General features: G+C 38.3%; 2 protein-coding genes across 4 annotated transcripts in view; one reads left to right on the top strand and one right to left on the bottom strand.

The window, feature by feature from the left end:
• Window positions 1–23,510, top strand: part of LOC137192205 (interferon-induced protein 44-like) — a 116,130-nt gene that overhangs the window by 35,717 nt on the left and 56,903 nt on the right. The gene's annotated exons all lie outside the window — the stretch shown is intronic.
• The window catches only part of LOC137192182 (titin homolog), a 196,854-nt gene that overhangs the window by 167,324 nt on the left and 6,020 nt on the right, over window positions 1–23,510 (bottom strand). The window contains exons 6-11 of the mRNA XM_067602693.1: window positions 22,157–22,246; window positions 21,752–21,877; window positions 21,515–21,628; window positions 18,314–18,337; window positions 17,672–17,959; window positions 17,261–17,283 (exon numbers count right to left, since the gene is read on the bottom strand). Of these exons, the coding sequence (XP_067458794.1) occupies window positions 17,261–17,283; window positions 17,672–17,959; window positions 18,314–18,337; window positions 21,515–21,628; window positions 21,752–21,877; window positions 22,157–22,246 (665 nt within the window). The remainder of the gene's footprint in view (window positions 1–17,260; window positions 17,284–17,671; window positions 17,960–18,313; window positions 18,338–21,514; window positions 21,629–21,751; window positions 21,878–22,156; window positions 22,247–23,510) is intronic.

Genomic DNA, 23,510 nt, shown 5'->3' with positions numbered 1-23,510 from the left:
AGCACAAAGTATGCAGCAGTTGAAACGCGGCAAAAAACGTACAAAATATGGAATAAAAAGAAGAATAGAGAGTTAGAAGAACAATGTGTGATTGCTTTCAACAATCACAGTGAATGTGATGAAATGAGGGCAATCATGCAGGCACCTTCCAAAAAAAGAACGGTTCGGACGTCCCCTATCCTACAGATGCCATTCAAACTTCAAAATGTTCACAAAACTTTGAGTTTTCAAAGTTATCAGATAGTTCAGTGATATCTGTTGTAGTTTTTCAGCAATTCAAGCCCAAAATCAGGGGTTTTGCAGACTTTGCCAGGTCTCACCAGTGTGTCATGTGATCAGGCACAGTGGAGAGCACAGATAATTTTAGACCAGAAAAAAAATTCTAAACAGTTGTCACTTCCACAGTTTTAACTCCTTAAGCATATATCTTGCCTCAGTATGTTGCCACAAGCCTCCTCTCTCTCAAAATGTAAATACATTTCACATAGTACTTATACTTTTTGACATCTGAACCTTAATTGATAGAGGGTCCATGTCATGTTCTCATTGACTGCAATACAGTCTGCAGCATGTGTGTCTCCTCTCACTCCAGTTTCTTAAACATACAGATTCTCTCTTCCTTCAAACACGTTTTAAACATATCATTCATTCTCATGTAAAACTAATCTTGCTTTCACTGATGATGTACACATCTCTGGGCTTCAAGCTCTAGTTTGAGACAAATACATTTTCATCATCAAAATGGAGATTTTTTCCTCTCATTTTTGTGAATGTCTGTTGGCTCAGTGGTTTAGAACACTGTTCTACTGATCAGCTTCGCCTTAGATGACAAGGTTGTGTGTTTGATACCTGCTTACTGCAGTGCCTCTCATAATATTGCTCTCATTTACAAAGTTGCTTCACATCTTCATCATGTACCATAAGTCAATTCCTCTCTAGCTTATTTTAACATTATTACCTAAAATGTGGATTGATATGCTTGTTAAACACATCTTTTCCTATGCTACAGAGCATGTGTGAGTAGTCTAGTGGTTTAGATCCAGAGGCTGTGAGTTGAGCCCCGCTTTGGACAGAACTCAGTATACTTGAAGGATGCAGGAGTCCACAGGTGATGTCAATCTGCTTAATGAGACTGCTTTTTGTCAGTTTCATGCAATTGACAGACTAAAGACCAGAATCTGGCCTGACATTGCTGTGTGACTTGTTAGCTCGGTGCACAGCATGTCTGTCTTACAAACATGAGGGTGGGGGTTCAGTTCCACCCATTGCTGATTTTAATCTGGGTCGATTTTTCAATAGTGTTCAGTTTCCAGTTATGCAATCTAAATCTGCTTTCAGCAATCACACGCAATTTCTACAGAAATTACATTGTCAAGTTCACGTTGTTGTCGTTTGAATTCCGAATGAGAGTTCTGAGGTACTCAGACATTGCGCCCTCTTTTTTTGTAATATAAGTGGTAATGTATATGATTGCACCATACGTTATGAGGATTAGCTGCAAGTCATGGTTAGCATTCCAGGCATCAAGAAGATGAGGGTTAGCGCTTTCCTCTTTTTTTGGAAGGTGCCTGCATGATTGCCCTCATTTCATCACATTCACTGTGATTGTTGAAAGCAATCACACATTGTTCTTCTAACTCTCTATTCTTCTTTTTATTCCACATTTTGTACGTTTTTTGCCGCGTTTCAACTGCTGCATACTTTGTGCTATAAAAACCATTCAAATGTCAATCTGTACAGCTCCTTCAGCAGATGTGTTCTTGTATTTTTCTGAAATGTAACATGTTTCAGTTATTTTATATAATGTTCATACTCTTCAAAAATTAACTTACAGCGAGTCAGAACCTGCTCTTAAGTCATAGATGCAATTCCTGGTTCATTGAGCAGCATGTTCAGTGGTTTGAGCTTCTTCTTTGCATTTTCCAGTTCAAGTGACTCTTCATCCTCTCCAGGTCTTGTTATCATTGTCTTTCTGGACGGGGGTTTAGGAAATCCAAATCTGCAACCTGAGCCAGGACATTTGAAACATGTTCTAGAGTCATTTTTGCTGTCAATTTGCACTTCTTGCACTTTCTTGTAGAATTCAGGTTGCATATGTGGGTCAGGTAACTGAGCTGTGATATATTTTGACACAAAGTCACACCTCATCCTCATCAAACACAGGTGTAGTTTGCCACAGCAAGGGGTGGCATGACACCATTTTTAAGGTGATTATGGCAGGTATAACATATCCACTCTTTCTTCCTTTCATCAGGCACTATGCAATGTTGATTTTTGCAGTCATCATTACAAACATGAAAATATTTTCCTGTTAAGCATGCTACAACTACGTCTGGATTTTTAATGTAGTTTGACCTTATACAGGGTCATAGTTTGGAAATTATGATTTGTGACAAACAGTGCATACATAAGTGGGACTGGCCTTTATTTGTGATTTGAACACAGATATGGCCTCTTTGATCAAACCATTGTCACTTTGATGTGTTTGTCTATTGATCCGTCTGTATTTCCTTCTTCTTTTCTTTGCACATCTCATGCAATGCAAATTCCTAAATGCAAGATTGTTTTTATACCTGTCTCTCATTAGTTGTTTCGTTAGCTGCCTGTGTCTCTAACTCTAAATGCTTCATCATGTGTATAACACTGGCCGATATAAGATTGCTTCCTTTCCCTGAAGTCAACATTGTCTCTTTAACGGTTTGTAAGGTGCTGTTTGTGCCTCTGCCTGAAGTCAACATTGTCTCTGTAATGGTTTATAATGTACTGTTGTTTTTTTGTTTATATTCACTGTTTGTCTCTGTAACAAATTTTGGCATTCTGTTTGTAGCTCAGTTTCAGTTTTGCGTTAGAATATCTGTATAGCCTTTTTGAGTATGATTTTTTCTTTGCTTTATATGTTTCATCCAAAGCATATTTTCCTTCTCTTTTCTCTTCTGATTCTCTTTTCTTTTTGATGCTTTTTCTGAGAAAAACTGCACATCTGATAACAGACAGCTCAGTCCTGCCTTTAGGTCAAGAAACCTATGCAGAGATCCCAATGAAGGTCCTCCTAATGTGCCGTACCTGGAAGGTTGTGTCATGTCCACATTATATATGCATCTGCGTACCATAACCTCAACAGGAAGCTCATCAGCAGCCAAATGGATATTTTTAGGAAACCTTTTCCTGGCCTCTTTATACATGATTATGATGGTTATGATTGTTGTTCTTCTGTCTCCCCTCCCCCTTTCCCTCTCTCTCTCTCTCTCTCTCAACCCAACCAGTCAAAGAAGATGGCCGCCCACCAAGAGCCGGGTTCTGCTTGAGGTTTCTACCCGTTAAAGGGGAGTTTTTCCTTACCGCTGTCACCAAGTGCTTCTCATGGGGGAATTGTTGGGTCTCTGTAAATTAAAGAGTACGGTCTTGACCTGCTCTATGTGAAAAGTGCCTTGAGATGACTTTTGTTGTGATATGGCGCTATATAAATAAAAATTGATTGATTGATTGATCACATCACCCTTATCCAAAACAAAGTCAAGGTCTGCTCTAGTGATGTTTTCATTCTCATGACGGAAATCAAGAAAGGTTAGTGAGTTACATGTACACTGATGATTTCTGGACTTTCTGGCCATATTTAAGAGAAGCCTGGCTGCGGGATGCAAGACCATGTCTTACAGAAGGCTGATCTACCAGGTTTACATGGTTTGTAAGATAAGGTCCTGCTATATAAGGAGCATCACTGTGACATCCCCTCTCTACAGTGTCAGCATATGAAACCTGTGGTATATGTGACAAATCACTTTGACTTCCCTGGTTTACCTGGTAAACATTAGAAAGCCCAGGTACACAGTGAGCATCACTGGAACACCCTCTCTTTACAATGTCAGCACAAGAATCCCATGGTGTACATGAAACATCATCCTGACCTCCCTGTTTTACACTTTCAGCATGAGACATGGCAGACACATTTATCTCTCCAGTGCTCTGAGAATCAAGACATTCTGTTCACTTGTTGCATGGTCCTTCAATCCCTGCCGGGGCAGCTTTGCAGCTTGTGACCTCTTACTCTTCCTTGGCATTGTTATGTTGCTCCAAAACCACAAATGTTACTTTTATTTGTATTGTTCACAACCCAGATAGAAACACAGTAATGTCTGTATACTGTAAAATCTTCTATTAATGCAGAGGTGTAAATGTACTAACTATTTATATTCTGGTGCATTTGACAGGAAAAAGATCAAGATTCAGCTATGTGTGGTGTAACAGAATTACAACCCTGATTAAATTAAGCTGTAGAGATCAGAATACAAAACACACTCACAACATAGATATGTATAAGAAGGTAATTTACCTGGGATATCTTTTCGTTATCTGGCGTCAGTGAACCTAACACTGGCTGCCCAGATAACCATTACTACGAAGCTGGTTATGTACTAGCTCAGTCAACTCTGGGTTTTCTAGCTACGAGCGCATTCATGTAAGAGAGGTGGGTTTGTTAATTACGAGCAATATCATCAGAACCATAAATGAAGTACTTCATAATGTGAAATGTAAACAGCAGACTGTAATCATACAACAGAATAAGATGTAGAAACAATAGAAATTTCCAATTATTAAAAGTAGGCTAAGGCTTAAAATACATATAGGAATTATTATAAATGACCTAATTATAGAATATTTTTTGATATTTAATTGGTTGATGAAGAAAACATTCTGAATATGTCAAACAAAGAACTTAAACTTAAAAGTAATGCCAGAAGCAATGAATAGAAAAGTAGTTAATGACTGATGAGGTCTATCTGACTCAAATGTTGCATTTGTAATCATGGAGCCAATTAACAATGTGTGGAATATTTTTCTAATAAAAGACAATCTTTGGTTTTTATTACCGGTTATCACACAGTTGTCTCATGTTATTCCGAGCTGCAGTGATGGAATCAGAGTGTAAAATCATCCACATTGTCAGCTGTCACTCCAGGAGAAAATCAGCTTAAACTTAGCTAGAATCATCATTATGTGTTTAGTGTCGTAAATGATTTCCCTGTTTGTTAGAAGCTCTGTTTTAAAACCAGAGTGGAAATAGAAACATGGAACAATAAAATGTTTCTACTGACCTATAAAAATATATATTGCTCCTTTCACTTATTACTTTATTGTAAACTCAGGAGTTTTGTCCATGTCGGGATCCTGTAGGAATGATGACTCTAAAGTTAACCTGCTCCAGAGCAGGTTAGCTGTTTAGCATAAGTTGCCATGGTGATGCACCCCGGTAGAAAGTGAAGCACTGTCGTAACCCTGAAAACCCAGAGTTAAACCTTAAGTTACCTCACTAATGCCAAATCCTGCCGCATAGTATGGGCCCAAGCTCCCTTTGCCCCAGCCTGCCTCAGTCCCAGGTTCCCAGCTTCCAGCCCAAGCCTTAGCCAAGCTTCCCCAGGGCTACGCTGTTTATCTAATGGTGTGTGGTTCTGTAACTATAAACACAGAGTACAGACTGATAAGTAATAGAGAATCTAGCATATCAACCTAAGCTAGACATAGACATCTACCCAGATAACAGATAACATACAGAGCTAAACGCTATTAATATTGGTGTAATAAGCTAGCAATATAAATAAAACATATGACAGTCACTGTAATAGTCACTAATGAACAAGCATTCAGTGTGCAGGAGCGTAAACAACAGAAAAATAATGCACTGAAAACAATAGTTAGAATACAGTGACACAACTCAGACTATTACAAGCTAGCGGCTAACCCTGAATCACATCATGTAAACAGACAGAAAACCCACAACTAACTCTACAAAATATGCTCATGGCTAAATATAAACACTAATGGTGTGCGTACCATAAACATGAGTGAATATTAAACTCACGTTTCTATGGACACAGACAGAGAAACGCTCATTGGATGTCACTGTGATCCAAGGTTGGATAATCTCTGCCGTCATCTGCAGGTCTCACTCAATGCTGCATTTGCATGCACAGGCAGTGTAGGCACACTGAACTCACATGCACAGAGCATGATCTGGCACAGGAGATATCGGAAAACATGCCCAGGCACATGGCCTTTTTTACACCCCCTCTTTGCAATAAATACCTTGCCCAACTAAATTCTGTTCAATACAAACATTATCAATCAATCAATCAATCTTTATTTATATAGCGCCATATCACAACAGAAGGCACTTTTAACATAGAGCAGGTCAAGACCGTACTCTTTAATTTACAGAGACCCAACAATTCCCCCATGAGCAAGCACTTGGCGACAGCGGTAAGGAAAAACTCCCCTTTAACGGGTAGAAACCTCAAGCAGACCCCGGCTCTTGGTGGGCGGCCATCTGCTTTGACCGGTTGGGTTGAGAGAGAGAAAGAGAGAGGGAAAGGGGGAGGGGGGACAGAAGAAAAACAATGACAACAACAAACAACAACAAGCACAAGCAGCAACAGCCAGGGAAGGATGCCATCAGGACTGTGAAGGACCGCGAAGGTTCGGCCCGGGAGTCAGGTTTTTCTGTGAGATGAGAAAGCACAAAAAACTCCGGGGAAGAAGCAAAGTTAGTGACATGCATTGATGTTACATGAATGCATACAGATGGAGAGGAGGAGGAGGAGAGAGGAGCTCAGTGCATCATGGGAAGTCCCCCAGCAGTCTAGGCCTATAGCAGCATAACTAAGGGCTGATCCAAGGCGAGCCTGGTCAGCCCTAACTATAAGCTTTATCAAAAAGGAAAGTTTTAAGCCTACTCTTAAACATAGAGAGGGTGTCTGCATCCCGGACTGAATCCGGTAGATGGTTCCATAGAAGAGGAGCCTGATAGCTGAAGGCTCTGCCTCCCATTCTACTTTTAAAGACTGTAGGGACCACCAGTAAGCCTGCGTACTGGGAGCGCAGTGTTCTAGTGGGATAATACGGTATTATGAGCTCTTCAAGATATGATGGTGCCTGACCATTAAGGGCTTTGTAAGTTAGAAATTCTGTTTTTATTCAGTCAACGTGAAAACACTTTAAAAGGTTCACACCTGCTCACTTCTGACTTGTCAAATCTAATAAAACAAATGATTCATTTTCTTTCTTGTAATCTGTAAATTTATGTCAGTTCTTAATGCTTCAAAAATATTGGATGATTCAGCTTTAATCTGACAGACAAAACCCAGAAGGCAGCAACTGAAGATGAAAAATACAATTAAAGATTTGATATATATATAGATCAAAGACATAGAGACATGACTGTTAGCTCAAAGTCTGATCCAGTAATAGTATGTTTGGTGATTTACACTTGAAAAGGCATCAAGGTTAAAATACAGTAGATTTTTAAATGTTTAGACATCTAAACCAATCAGCCAAAACATTAAAACCCCTGACAGGCAAAGTGAATATCCTTGATTATATCGTTAAAATGGCACCTGTCTAGGGGTGGGATGTATTAGGCAGCAGGTTATATTAGGCAACAGTCAGTTCTTGAAGTTGATGTTTTGAAAGTAGGAAAAACGGGCAAGCGTAAGGATCTGAGCGACCAGGGCCAAACTGTGATGGCTAGATGACTGGGTCAGAGCATCTCCAAAATGGCAGGTCCTGTGTCCATGCTGACCACTGTCCACCGCTGAAAGCTACAATGGGCACGTGAGCATCAGGCACTGAACCATGGAGCAATGGAAGAAGGTGGCCTTGTGGTGGAAATTGCCTTGCTATGATCAAATGAATGTGCCAGTGGGAGTGCAAAGATAACATTATGTCAACAAGAGACAATTCCCAGGGAGTTAAGAAGGCTAATTGGTGGTATAGCAATTTGGTTTTCTGTGTGAGATGATTATAGGCCGCCAGGCCCGCTTTTAGTGTGAGAAAAAGGCGAAAGATGCTAAGGCAGTAATTTCTAAGATAAGTCATACTTGTGTTATCACCAAAGCATCAAGGTCACTCATGAACTCAGCAATAATGACCAAATGGTTGAACATTATTAAAAAAATGAGGTGGAGTCTAGAAAATAAGCTCCACAATAGGAGGGGTTATGAAGGAGGGATATCATGTTTTATGATTTTGCATTGGGTTTTTTCTTTGTCCCGGAATAAAGGCCTGGGTTCGCTCTGTATCTTTTTATATGCACAGTAAACCTATTCACATTGAACTCTACCAGCTTCCAGTGTATTTTTTGAGTCTATCTCTTATAAGTTTTGAGTTTAATACTAAGTTGTGGTGGACCTGAAGATTTATTGGCCCATTTGAAGATTTTTCACAACAGCTTGGTCTGATGAATCATGTTTTCTTTTACATCATGTGGACAGCCAGATGTGTGTGCATTGTTTACCTGGGGGAGAAAAGGCACTGGGATGCATTATGGGAAGAAGGTACGCCAGCGGAGGCAGTGTGATGCTCTAAGCAATGTTCTGCTGGGAAACCTTGGATCCTGGCATTCATGTGGATGTTACTTGTACCTGGTCAGGGCAGGGGCTGAAGTTAAAATAAACTTTACTCATTTACTCTTTTAACAGGATCAACTTTATTGAAAAAATAACACTTTGATTCAGGAGGAAGGGGTTCCATAAATGTGTATTTCTCTGCTTCTATAATGTGTTTTAATGTAATGATGCTGCTTCTTTCCTTACTTCATTCTTGTTGTTGCTCCAAATGCAGCCTTTAAAAACTCTAAAACTATCATGAATCTTTGTATTTACTGTGTTCCTGTAATTCTTTCTGTATTTGATCGACTGCCTGATCATTCTTTGGACAGGTCAGTAATCCGCTCTTCGTCTCGTGGAAAAGAACGTGAACATCCAACACAACGTTGTCATACACATCAGACCATCTTCTTCCATCAGTTGAATATTCGACATCTCGGGTGTGATGCATCAGCACCAGGATCACAGGTTTCTCACCACAGGAGCCTGAAACACCAGAGAAGAACATGAGACTTCCTATTCTGGCACATTCATGGCTACATTCATTTATTTTTCCCTCTCAGTTTAAAGATCTTCTATTCTGGCCTTTTTTGACTCATTTTTATAAATACTGAGTCTATTTTAAACATATCTGACATTTTATTCACCAAAAGTTGTTTAGATTTCTCTAAATCCATCTTTCCTTACAGCCCAGACTCCCCTCTGTCCTCCAGCAGGCTGTTTCTGAAGCTATTTACATAAAATCTGCATTATAAATGAGTCCCTACTTTGACTCACTCACAGGGGAGAGTGGATTTGGCTGATTTGATGATTGCCCTGTGAAGTCCCATTGGTGGTACCTGGGCATATTTTAGCAGATGGTTGACACTGTTGTCAATAATGCATGGTTTCTCTATCAGTGTGATGCACCAGCACTGGGTCAGAAACACCAGTGTTTCAAGGACTTTAGGTTGAATGCTGCCTAAGGACTCATCTACCCAGAGAAGCAGAAAAGGGGACGGCCCTCCAAAGGAAATGAAGACTATACACCACTAAGAGTAATCAAACAGCCAAAAGTCTCCAGATCTGTGGATGATATGAGATATGATGGGATTGATCACTTCTCTATCCTGTCAGAAAGGCCGATGCAGGATGTGTCAGGATGGACAGACCTCCATCATGTGTCAGAAGTGCAAAGTGAGGCTTTGCATTGTCACTGGTCAAACTGCTCACAACTGTTTACTCAGCTTCCATTGCTGATAGGATATTGCTAGTGTAGGGGAGGCTTTGTGTATTTACAGTAAAAATCCTCAATGTCCTTGTTTTTTGTGATTTTATAGCACGTTTGGTAACTGCTTTGGTGTTCTGCACTCAGTGTCGGCAATGGCTGACAAACTGTAGTAATAAAGACACTCAGACTGCAACTTCTCATATTTCTTTCAAACGAACCATTGTTGTTCCTTCCATACACTTAAAATGCACCACTTCCTGTGCAGCAGAGGATTTTCCCCCTCATACATGTTTATAACAGCAAATGTAAAAACTTTAGTGAAGTCGCTATAGGTTGAATCACTATTGTATGGGATGAATTTGGAGCAAAATGGACATTTACTTGTTCTTACTTAAACTGTAAGAAGCCACTGCATTCCACTCTTGTATAAAATGTTGCCACTACAGGGAAGATGGTTGTATAAAAACAGGAATAAGTTTTGTTCATAAATGTTAATAGTTTGTTGTTTATTCAGAGACTAAATTTGTTTCCAGCCTTCAAAACATGTGAATAACTATGTTTTGTTCAGTTTTTGTCACTTTTTTAAAATGTTGTTTGCAAAGCATGAAAGAAAGTAGCTAACTAATTATTTATAAAATGTTTAAAAGTTGATGTGAACTATTAATATATACTATTATTATAAAAAGGGGGAAAATGTTAAATTTATACCTGAAATAGGAAAAGAATCTCAGGAGACACAGAGTTTTAATAGAAAAATGAACCTCCTATTTTGAAAAACAATATGAAATTTTGTCATTTTAGCCTAGATACATTAGAAAATGGCAATTAATTAGTTTTCCAAAATATTCATATTTGCTTGCACATTTAACGGCTCTATTTGTAGGAATCAGAAATTCCCTCTCATAGTGATACCTGTGGCTGTTAAATGAGCTGCAGTTAACATCCTGTTGCTCGCAGTCACATTGCAAGACTATTGCAGGTGATGTCTTTTTCCTCGCTTACACTTCTAATAATTACATAACAGACCTCTCAAGTGTTTTGCACCTTGTTTCAGCAAATTGATATGTGCTTGCCCATTTAAAGGTTAACAGTTACCAGCATGACATTTCTGTTCAACTGTGAGATGCAGATCTTTTTCATTTAAATAGTGGAATTAAAACTGTCTGAATTCACAGGGCAACCTTCTTGTTTTATTTAAATGAAGTTGATTATATTATTATCTGTTATTCACATGGTATATTTATTAGATGTCATTTCAGCTCCAGGCACTGTCCATTTCAGTCTATGGTACGACCTAAACAGCCGGACTCAGAATGAGGTGGCCTCGGTTTGCATGCTTCTCTTCATGTGGGAAAATTTAACATTATTAGATGATAAGAGGTCATATTTATCAGGAATTAAACAAGACTTGTGTTGATATAATTATCTACAGCAGTTTTGACTATAAAAGGAAAAAATGTGAGCGACTGTTCTTCAGTGAACTCGCTGCTCCTCCTGTCATTTAAATCCCGTCTAGACTGACGTCCTCATATTTTAAAGGTTTTTACTTCTGCTGCATTTTATCAGCTCAGAGTGAAATTTGACTTTTGTGTTAAAATGTTTTTGCTGATCTGACAGATGGAAACATGCTAACAGCAACATATCGGCCTGTTTGAACCAAGATGACGACAGAAACAAATAAAAGCATCAGGAGAGCAAAACCCCATCAAAGCTGATCAGATGTGCTGCTGTAATGTCAGCTACAGGTTGGTGCTGCTGTGTACTGCTGAATGTCCATCTCTGTTACAGACCAGATCCATGGTTCACTCATTTCATTCCCCACCTCCCCCTGTGATGTTCATCCTGACTGAAAGAAGCTTCAGACTCAACATGAACTCTGGTTCTGAGTGTTGATCTGCAGAATCTGATCTGAACATGATGTCTGAGCTGCACAGATTTCAGTCAGAACAAGTTAGAAACAACAAGTCTTTCCTTCACCTTTAATGTCTGTCATGGCTGCCTCCACATCTGATCCAACACGAGACGTGATTGGACAGAAGACGATAACCACGTGGCTTTCCTGCAGGTCTCTGGTGGTTTCCACATTCTTCACTTTGTCCAGTAGGACTTGATGGGCTCCAAAAGTTTTACCAGTAACCACCGAGTACACCTTCACCTTTGCTGAAAGATGAACACATTGTTAAAGTTTATACATTTGCCAAACTTACATGAACCTAGTAGAGAAATACACATCATCATCACATATTTTGTTTGTGAGTTGTAATCTGTAAAACTGTCAAATGAATTAAGTGAAGAGAAAAGAACATGATTTCCCTCTGAAATGTAGCAGAGTACAGGTAATAAAAACAGCATCAAATGGAAATATTCAAGTAAATGTACCAAAAAATTGCACTAAATGAAATGCCACCATTACAAACAGAAATCTGATCAAATTATGTGTGAAACAGGTTTCTGTGTAAGAACTGTGAAAAAAAGTTCAAATAATTAAAAAAAATTCCCAAAGACCAGAAATGATAGATTCCTGTCTTGTACAGTCGCACTGCCTCTGAGTGTAATCAGATACTCATGAAATCTATATGTAACAGTATATTCACAGGAGTCACATGACAAAAAATACAATCACCTCCATCAGATTTCTGCTTTGGAGATATGAGATGTTCCTTTGAAAGATCAGAGTGTTTCTCCAGATCTATGTGGTTTCCTGGGACCTCGATGACGTCTTTCACAAAGCATTCAGCATCCACAGACAGAACAGAAAAAAAGTGTGTTAAAGTCTCTGTTACAGCTGCAGTTTGTGAGTGTGTGTGTGTGTGTTTTTTTTGTTCTTACCTGTCCTAAATTGCTCATTAGGACAAGAGGAAAATTATTAGGACCAGGTGGATAAAGTCCTGTAGAGATGAGCAGACTGTGCCAGTGGGCCAGTCAGCAGCTTTCAGGCTGTGTGTTGGTTGTAAACCTTTCTTTACTCCAGCTGTGGTGTACTGGGGTCAGTGACTTGTGTTTGTTAGTGTTGTGTTGTAGTGTTTGTTGGCTTGATTTTCTTTGTTTAACTAGTTCAGCTTTCCTCTTTTATAGAAAGTAGGTTTCAGTTATTGTTTTGTGGTCTTTAGTACATTTGATTTACATTGTTAATAAATTCTTGGTTCATTTATATACTTCCATGTCCTTACTTCTTTGTCCCTGGGTCAATTTTTTTATGTTACACTCTTCATTGCCCAGATCAATTCTGGGGACCTAACAGTCTCTTTTTGATAAAGTTACATAGCTTATTATTACATTCCTTTGATATTGATTATCTGCTAATGCAGAGTCTGATCTGATACTTATATTTGCATAGCAACAGAAGATATTCAATGTTTATTCCATCTGTATCTGACACATTAAAATAACAACTGTAGGAATAAACTTAGCAAACATTATTTTTCAGGAACTACTTAATCCAAATCCTGAGGGTCCTGAGTGAAAACTATTGATTGATCAGATGAAATGATTGATCTGATGTGAATGACAGTTGAAGTGGAGAATGTGACTCCTGATCCTCGAGAGAAGATGTCTCACTCTGTTGGAACTACAGAAACACTCTGATTGTGTTACAGAGTGGAGCTTCGTCCCTCACAGATGATCTTTGTTTGAGTACAGAAACACAAACCAACAACAGACGAGTTTCATTTTGTCATCAAGTGACTCACAGAATTAATTAGTGACAGCTGACCTGCATAGCAGTGGAAACATGACTTCAATACAAATGATGAGTCTGTAACGTGTAAAATTAATGTTTCAGTTTGTTAAATACCTGCAGCATCACACAGCAGCAGAAACAATAAGTAGTGTTTGCATCTATGTAGGAGACACAGTGGCGGTAACCAGATAATCAATAGATCAGATATTGATAAATTCAGTCTATATGTAAATGTATATTCAGAGGAGTCACATGACATTTCTTCAATGAAATAAAGAAAAAAATTTGATCACCTCCATCAGGTTTCTGCTTTTGGGATATGAGATGTTCCTTCAAAAGTTTAAAGAATTTCACCAGATCTGTGCGTCTCCCTTGGACCTCAGGGATGTCTTTCACAAAATGTTCAGCATCTACAGACAGAGCAGACAGATTGTGTTTAAGTCTCTTTTTGTTAATAACAATTACACATCTTATTATTATTATTATTATTATTATTATTATGACCATTTAAAGGACAAGTGTGTAGGATTTAGTGGCATCTAGTGGTGAGGTTGCAGATGGCAACCAGCTGTATACCCCCAACCCTCCTGCTTAAAGTGTATAGGAGAACCTAAAGCACATGAAAGGCCTCTCAGGAGCCAGTGTTTGGTTTGTCCTTTCTGAGCTACTGTAGAAACATGGCGGTGCAACATGGCGGGCTCCGTGGAAGAGGACCCGCTCCCTATGTAGATATAAAGGCTCATTCTAAGGTAACAAAAACACAACAACTCTTATTTTCAGGTGATTATACACTAATTAAAACATACTTATGAATATTATATTATATTTCTGCCAAGTCCATTCCACTAGATGCCACTAAATTCTACACACTGGTCCTTTGATATTGATTATCTGCTAATGCAGAGTCTGATGTGATACTTATATTTGCATAGCAACAGAAGATATTCAATGTTTATTCCATCTGTATCTGACACATTAAAATAACAGCTGTAGCAATAAACTTAGCAAACATTGTTTTTCAGGAACTACTTAATCAAAATCCTGAGGGTCCTGAGTGAAAACTATTGATTGATCAGATGAAATGATTGATTTGATGTGAATGACAGTTGAAGTGGAGAATGTGACTCCTGATCCTCTAGAGAGAAGATGTCTCACTCTGTTGGAACTACAGAAACACTCTGATTGTGTTACAGAGTGGAGCTTCGTCCCTCACAGATGATCTTTGTTTGAGTACAGACACACAAACCAACAACAGACGAGTTTAATTTTGTCATCAAGTTATTCACAGAATTAATTAGTAACAGCTGATTGCAATTAATAGTTCAGTTTGTTAAATACCTGCAGCATCACACAGCAGCAGAAACAATAAGTGCTGTTTGCATCTACGTACGAGACACAGCGGCGGTAACTTCATTAATTCTTTAAATCTCCTGATGGTCTTTTTTGCACATCCAACAGGTCAGCTGTTACACACAGATTCCAGGTTCATCCAGTGAAAGTGTTTGTAATAAAGCAGCATTTCTCTGAATGAATCCTGAGCTGTCAGGACATGTTTATTTAAAGCTGAAAGTCTAAACTGTGTTTCCTCTGGAGACTTTCCTCTGTCTTGTCAAGTTTACAATGACAGTTTTCAGTTTTGCTGCAGAAATGCAATGTCCCACCATATTTGCTGCAGTGATAAACATTTCCGATTACTGAAAGCAGCCTGTCTAATCATTACAGTGAATCCTTAAAAAAACAGATTCCACTGCATGAGACACATTAAAACCTGTTTCCAAGCTGAAACTGAAGTTAAGTTTCTTCTTTAGGAATAAATCCTGTTTCTCCCTCCAGGCAAGGAAACACTTGATATCAGCACCTCTGTGCTCTTTATGAATGCAGCGGACCAGAGCCTAAAGAAGTTGGATACTGTTCACCACTGTGAACATGTTTCATTACTGGCTGTATCTTGTACACTACTGTACTCTGTATGCTGCTGCTGAGTGTCCATCCCTGTATGTCCACAGACTTTATCAGTGTTTGACTCTTATATGCAACTCTGTCCTTGGTTGTTCCTTATCTTTGTACATACATGTGTAGAAATCTAAATCAACCTGCGTTCTTACAATATTCTACACATGTTGATTCGTTCCGCTATCTCTACTTGCTGGGTCTATTTTTGCCAGACGGACTCACACACACAACAGAAAAAAATAACTCTTCCAGTGACCCAAATAGACCTATAGGCTCCCCCAAACACTTGCAGGGCTTCTTCTTCTTGTCTTTTAAACCGCTGAAAGTGACACTCAGTGCGTATACACATGAGAAGCTGCCGGCTGAAGCAACAAACATTTAACAATAATTGAAGTAATTGTACATACGCATGAAACATTCTTCTGGTATTAAACCTTTTAGTTCCTGTAAGTTCTCCATCAGGTTCTAAAACACAAAACCAGAAGAAGTGAAGAAATGCATGTACGTACGTACACACACACACACACACACACACACACACACACTCTGTTATGTATTGTAAGTATTATTTTCATGGATCATAAAAGTCTATATGACTCTTACTGATGGAAGCCTAGAGATGACCGAACAACATATGAGAGCACAGACACAGATTTGTTACTAAGCAAAAAATTATATACTAAGTTTTAAAACCAAGAGATTCAGTTACATAAAAGATGAGAAAAAGCATCTGAATGAAGATTCAAATCAAAGACAGCAGATTGTGAAAGAATAAGCACCAATCAGGTGAGGAAGCTTAAATAAAACATGTTTGAGAATGAAAAGGTATTAAGAAGATATTTAAATCACTAAGCAAAGTGATGTGGGAACTCTGGTGAGTCTGTGTAAGTAAATCATGCAGCAGAGTTTTAAACTAAATGTAAGACTCAGATTCAGAAAACTATGAGCTGTTTGCAAAGCTCTGATTTGGAGCAAAGACCCGAACTTTGAGTTTTGTTGGGATATAACTGCACGACACTCTGAGGCATCCAGGCACTGATCTCTTTACAATTATACTTAAGTTCTCCTGGTTCAACAAATACATATCATCAGCAGAACAACAATAAGAGCCAAACTGATGGAGAATGAGCGGAAAGGGAGAACAAAACAGGACCCAGGATTGAACCTTGAGGAGCTTCACAGGTCAGATATTGTACTTTTACTCTTTACTTTACAATTTAAGTAGATTTTACAGACAAAACATAAATATTTTTTGTTGAATGGTTATCGATATGGTAAATTGTAAAAGATTAAACTTGTTGACAGCTTGAACTGCTGATTTGTCAACGAAGAAAACTAGTACGGTGGCCCTGAGGTGCAAAACACAAAAGCATCTGATGAAATGGGAAAGCTAAGGACAATTCTTGTGATTGGACAAAACCCAAGTCACTTCAGAGTTCACACCTTTTCATTTTACTGTCCACAACTACAACAATAAACAGTCTCAGAACTGACCACAGAACTGAGTCAACACACAAAGTGTCAACAAAAACTCATCTTCACTTTCTCTCTACAAGTTAGAAGGTTACAGAGTGAGATTAACTGGACAGTACAGCAGTAAGATGAATTTTAGAGGCTTTTCTTCATTCAGTCCTTCTGTAATAACGTCCTGTAAGTCTGAGTTCATTACACAGACTCTGAGGACTTTAATTAATGTGGATGATGATTCAGGAGGTCCGTCTCCCTTTGGTTCAGTCCTTCAGCTCCATCTGCCTATTCTGCCTTTCTGTGGAAGTATTTTTAACTTTGCTTAAACACTGAGGCAGCAGTGGACTGTTGCTGACTCTTTTAATATTACCGACAAACCTACAAAAATGATAAGCTGTGGTTGAAAGTTAGTCAGCAGTGAGTTAAAATCCACAAAAATAAAAGCATCAAAATGGTTCATATAGTTAGTTTTTGTTCTCAGCAGAGTGGACAGGACCACAGCTCCCACAGCTCCCAGTACAGTTTCAGTGTTCAGGAGTGAGGAGAGTGAAGCATTAAAGCGAGTTCACTCACCTGTGATCCCTCTCCAGCATCACCTGTGGACGGAAACAGGTGAGATGAGATGTTGACAGTGGTGGAAGAAGTATTCAGTACCAATACAGCAATTTAAAAATACTCCATTACTACACAACGATTTATTATACAATTTGGGAACCTCTGGTTTAATCTTAAAAATGTTGCATGATTTATAAGTTTGTTATTTCATGTAAAATTGATCTCAGAAGTAAGTACAGCTGTCAAATAAATATAATGTATCAGAAGTATCAAGGAGCAAAACAGAAGTTTAAGTAAAGTTCAAGTCCACCAAATTGTATTTACAGGACAGGTTGATGTTTTTACGAGTCTGTCTTAACAACACCACAATGTAAAATTTGAAGCTAAAGATAATGTGAAGCTTGAGAGAAGACAAAACTTTGAATGTACCTGTAGGCTGGTTTCCAACCGTCAATAAAATCCAGAGAAAAACAAGAAGAAGAGGAACAACACGAAGGGCAGAGAAGTGCTGCTGTGCACTTGTATCTTCAGTTTTTGAACAAGAAGAGCAGAGAAACACTGCTGTTCTCGGGGTATCTTCAGTTTTTGAAAAAGGAGAAGAGAAACTCTGAGGTGATTTTTGGTGATTTGGTGATTTTTGCAGTTTGTGTTTTTGGGAACTCAGTCTGTTGGTGTATTGGAGTTGTTCTCCAGCTGATCTTCTTGTCTTCAGCCTATCTGTTGTGGTGTGGAAGAAACAAGTGAAAAAAATGAGAGATCCTGAAAGCAGCGAGTTGTGGCTCACAGCTGGCAAATTGGACATAAATACAGCGTTTGCAGCTCAGTAGAAGAGCAGCTGTGAGAACAACAAAAACCAGCTGATGAGGACGTCAGTGTGTGAATAAATACATGAATGTGCTTCAGTCTGTAACATGTGAATCTACACACGACTACCAGAATGTTTCCCTCCATAAGAAGATCTGGAGAAACAAACAGCTGGAAACTGTGATGTTTGGTGAAGGTGTACAATCCCATGAGATCACTTAAACACTTCAATAAATATATTCATTCATTCTGCTGAAAGTCTCTTACCTTGTTGACCCTTCCTGTTGGATTCTGGACAAAAACATAAAAACAACAAGCAGAACTAGTTTCATTAAAGCCTTGAACACGACCATCATCAGATATAAATACATCCATAAATGTGATACGACTCATTTGTTGAGTCCAGATTAACCCGGAAGAATGGTTTTATTAAATCTGAATGTTGTCTTTTTCAAAAATGTTGAAAACAGGGCTAGATTAATGAAATTTAAAAACTGTCTACCATTGTCTACACCATCCATATTTCTCTTTATCCCACTCTAACTGGCATCGCCCTTTTATAGTAACTCTCTCACACTCGGCCATTATCACCCTCATATGTACCTGTTTGATGTGTCTCCTTATATATACTGTGCTGGTTCAACAATTCTAATCATTTCAATACTGAATGTCCGACTGAATCGTCAATTTTAATCTCTCACTGCAAAAAATGCACTAAGACAACTGAACAGTTTGGCGTTTAATTTTCATGGACGTGATGCTGAAAGATGGCAAACTCCAGGGCTGAAAAATGAAGGCAATGCTGATTCCTGATGAAGCCCAGAAAATAGTCTGGAGTAGGCTATATCTAGTTTTGTATGTAAAGATATGTACTAGAATACACAATAATTACAAAATGTGTTACTATGCACAGATATTATATACTGTGTATTTATCATTGATTGAAATATTCGTTTTTAGTTAGTTATTAGCCTACTTCCACTTTTTTTTTGCTACTGAGAAAATAGGCCTACTTCACATTAAATTAATCATGCAGGGAATGGTTCACATTTCTATCATTGTTTCACCTGCTGGCCTGCTGGTAGTCTGAATCCTGCGCTCCCCTTAGCTGCCCTCAGCTCTTTATCTCTCTGTTGTACCCAGATAGCAAAGGTTGTTAATTCAACATTGAGTTATGGTCAAAAAGGCTGATTTTTGGTTAAGGTTAAAAATCCATGTTGTATCAACCTTTTAATAGTTTAAATGTTGAATTTAATTGAATCAACATTGTATTATAGTTAAATTTCATGATTGAAATGCAAACATTTAATCAATATTGTCTCAAAATCCTGTACATGCATTTTTTAAAGTAGAGTGATACCATTTTATGGAGGGGTGGAGGGCTCATATATTCTAAATTATATTCTAAATTAAGCACAATAAGCTGAGGACAATGGATTGTGATTCTTTATTATGTGCAAATCTTCTTCGGTATGAGTGTTATGTGTAATGACAAAAACATCTAAGAGTCACCTTTGGACAGTGATTGCAAGGAAGGAAGAGATTGGAAAGGTCCCCCTGTAAGAAGTGTTCAATAATTTTAAACTTAGCCGTTAATGTCCCTGCCAGGGTGCCACCATCTGCCCTGCTGCTTCTAAAGCCTAGTTCAGATCAATGATTCGTAACTAGACAAAATGGTTTTAGAATAATGCAGAGAAAACTGCAGCGGTGTGAACTGGTTAGTTTCCAAGTGTCTGAAGCTCTTGTCTGAGGTCTCAAAAGACCTACCTTGTCAAATCACCAAGTGCAGTTTTAGAACGTAAGGATGTAGCTATTTCAGGAAACAGCACAGGCCAGAACAAAAACATGGCCAAAACATTTTTTTTAAATGTAGCTTTGTACTTTGAGTTACATCGTATTTGTATGAAAAGTGCTATACAAATAAAATCTGATTGATTGATTGATTTTAGTACCAACAATAATCAACAGACAAGAAGTTGAAGTTTGTAAGTTTAGCATGAATATTAAAATACATATGCTAAACTATGACAGAATCCCCACAGATGGTTATCACATAATATTAACATTTGATCTGTTCTTCTTGATGGGAGACTGATAACACTAATATCACATATGCCTGACACTGTCATGGTAAATATTAAATATTATATCCATTATCAAAGATTTTGAGAAATATGTTGCATTCTTAAAAAATGTTATCAGATAGAAACCATTCAAAATTATATTGTATTATGACTCTTTTCTGTAGCCTTAATTAAACATACTCGCTTCTAGATAACTTGATTTAATTGCTTTGTATTTCTCCTCTCAGCTCCTGAATGTGAGTTTTTTACTGTATTTCACAGTGACACTGTTTGGTTGGTCCAACTATTACTTCAACTTATAGTAGCTTTATTATGCCAGTATTTGTATTTGCATGAGTGACAGGAGGTCCTTATTCATCAACAGTGACCCAGTGAGCTCTGATAAACCTCCAAACTCTTGTAGTCTTAACAGGTACTGTGACTGTGACGGAAAGCGGAACACAAGTAGCCACCCGACCACTTGCAAAATACAAAGTAAAACATAAAAAAATACATATAGGAGGGAAGAGATGGAGGAAATGAGGAAATATAGGAAAGGTTTGGATTACTCTGAAATATTACATTTGTAGTTTTTAACACTGACCAGCAGAGGGTACAACAAAAATGAAAGTCTCTACAAAACCAAAGTATGGTGGTTAGTCATAATTATTTGCTTGGAATTTATGTAGATACTGCTACTAGTACAGAGTGGGCCTAGTAAAAATACCACTTTTTAAACTGCAAATCATGTAAAATATAATAATAATAATAATTATCATCATCATCATCATCATCATCATACAATAAAAAATATATAAGTAGCTTTGATGTAGCAAACTACTTTAGCCATGCTGCTGCAGCTTAGCTTGCTACATTTCTCTGGGGAACAGCTTCAGTGTCGTGGAGCTTCATTTAATGTTGAATAACTGGTAGCTTAGCTCACTACACTTTCCAAGTAGCTGCCCAACACTGCTTGTTTCTCTCAGCACTACCCTCTGCCGTTGGAGTAAGTACTTTTTTGTTTGTTTACTTTTCATTGATGTTGCATATGTAATGTCATTGGTGTCATAATAAATGGCAAGCCCCCCTTGTGTCCTACTGTAGCAGTTTATATATTAGGACACAGTTTGACTCATAGATGTGTACATATTATCATTATTTAAATAAATGACACTGCTATATTGAGTATGTTATGTTTGTGTCCCTCCAGCACTGACAAGCAGCACTGATGTAAACAAAACTTTTGCAGCATCAGAAAACAGAACCCAACCAATATATCAGCAAGAAAGAGGTCTGATTCAGCAAAAAAGTACCCTGCTCTCACAAAACCTAAAGATGGATACCTAACTACAATTACCATACCTACTACAATGTCCATTCTGGCATCTCAACAATCCCAACTCACCATGGGCCTGGACTGTAGCTAGCAGCTGGCTAGTTTCAGGCTGTTCCAGGTCTTTGGTTCGACTGACAAACACATGAAGTGAGTTTTCAGCAGTGCTGGTCAGCACTGCAGCATCTGAAAAAGTCAGAAAGTCAAGGACCCATTAAACCCTCCAGTGGCATAAAATGTACATTTTGGCATCACAGTCTGGCTTAATTGTCTTACATAATAGAATAATATGATAAAATCCAAACATACCATCTCTTTGGATTTTAAATGGCAAAGCTCTCGGACCGGTTGTAGGCTGCTTCAGGTTTTTGATTCTGTTTGCAGGATTACAGGAAGACGTTGAGGCTTCAATACAATCGGATGACAAGGGAGCATCTGAAAGGATGCGATAAAGAGCCTGAGAACACTTTCAGCTGTATGGTGCAAGAGCAGGTAAGTCATGTCTATTTAATGAGCTTAGAAAAGTCCAGTTTTTTAACACCATTACATAAACTTTTGTACAGTTTTGGTTGTAGATGATATCAGTTAACTTTTATGGATATTATAACCACAGATGTCTTAAAAAGACAAAAACAACCCAAGAACAACAACCAATCTGAATGATTACAATGTTCCTTTACAGTGTAAAAAAAAAGAGAAAAAATTCATTTTTACCCATCTTCCTCTTCTTCACTGTTAGATGAGTTTCATCTCTGGGTAAGAGGCGCTTCTTTGGTGGTGAAGTCTTCGTCACAGGGTTAGTAGCTGTTTGTGTATTTAACAAAAGAGAAAAAAAGCAGATACAGTATATTCAATTTAATTATTATGTGTGTCAGACAAGACAGACTAATAGGTGATTCATTCCCCAGTGCAGACATCAGATCACAAGGACTCCCAGTCCTCATTAAAGCATTAGTTAGTTAGTTAGTTAGTTAAATCATGGCTCTACAGTGCAAGTACTTCACTCACATTTGCCCCTTAAGATAGACATGTGCGAACCTGAACAAGAGCAAGTCAAAACCTTGTATATGACTGGACCATGTATGAACACTAGAGGGATGGATACAAAAAGCGTCGACACGTGGCAAACTAAGCCTCCATGAAGTGTGCCAGGCTTTAACTGAAGCCAATTTGACATAGGGTCTTTCTCAATACCTAGAAGTTCGGACTTGGCAAGTTCAACTTGGGAGAACAAACCTCCAAGGACGGGACAACACAGTACGATCATTCTGCAACTGAAACAGCAGTGTTCCTGCTGAGAGATGCAGTAAATTATGTTATTCAGTCTGTAATGTAGCTATAATAAAAATCCAAACTGTTATGTAGCTTAATGAAATAAAACAAAATTTAACAAAGACTGATCTGTTCATTTTAATACATTCATATGTATGCAAATGTGGTGATATCTGTGCATATGCAGCGCTGTTGTTCTGTCCAGTAAAACCCATAAGGCTTCACTTTACATTCAGACAAACTAATGTGACAGCTATGATTGTTAGATTTCATTTGTGAGACCAACATTTATCTTCCAAAAGGAATTATATTGTATATCAAAATGCTGCAAAGACATTAGATCCAGCGGTGAATGAGCAAAGAGGTGGTCGGCTGGTCTCACCCAGCCAGCGGTGCTGAAAGATCTCCAAAAATGTTGCAGTAGATTCACAGAGAGGTGTTATTTGCATAAACTGACTACATGTTGGGAATCTAAACAGTTACTTTAGAAAATACTAAAACTTAATTAAGTGACATATTAACAGTCCTGCAGTGAAAATTGCAACAGTTTTTAGCCTGACTCAAAATCTCTGCTATCTCTGCTGATTGGTGCAAAATGCATTCTGGGATACTTAGCTGTCCAAAGCTTCGGCCGACCAATCGTGTAACTTCATCAGTCAGTCAGTCAGTCAGTCAGTCAGTCAGTCAGTTAATCAGGGACAGACATTTGCGTTTGTAGTGTTGGTCCCTGCAGTCCAGCCAAAAACTAGTCAAAGTATAGTCAAGCAAGTCTCAAATTTGCAGCTCAGGTTATGTC

This window comes from Thunnus thynnus, chromosome 11, assembly GCF_963924715.1.
Source record: "Thunnus thynnus chromosome 11, fThuThy2.1, whole genome shotgun sequence".
NCBI classification, from domain to species: Eukaryota; Metazoa; Chordata; class Actinopteri; order Scombriformes; family Scombridae; genus Thunnus; species Thunnus thynnus.
This window is presented reverse-complemented; position numbering and strand designations above follow the sequence as displayed.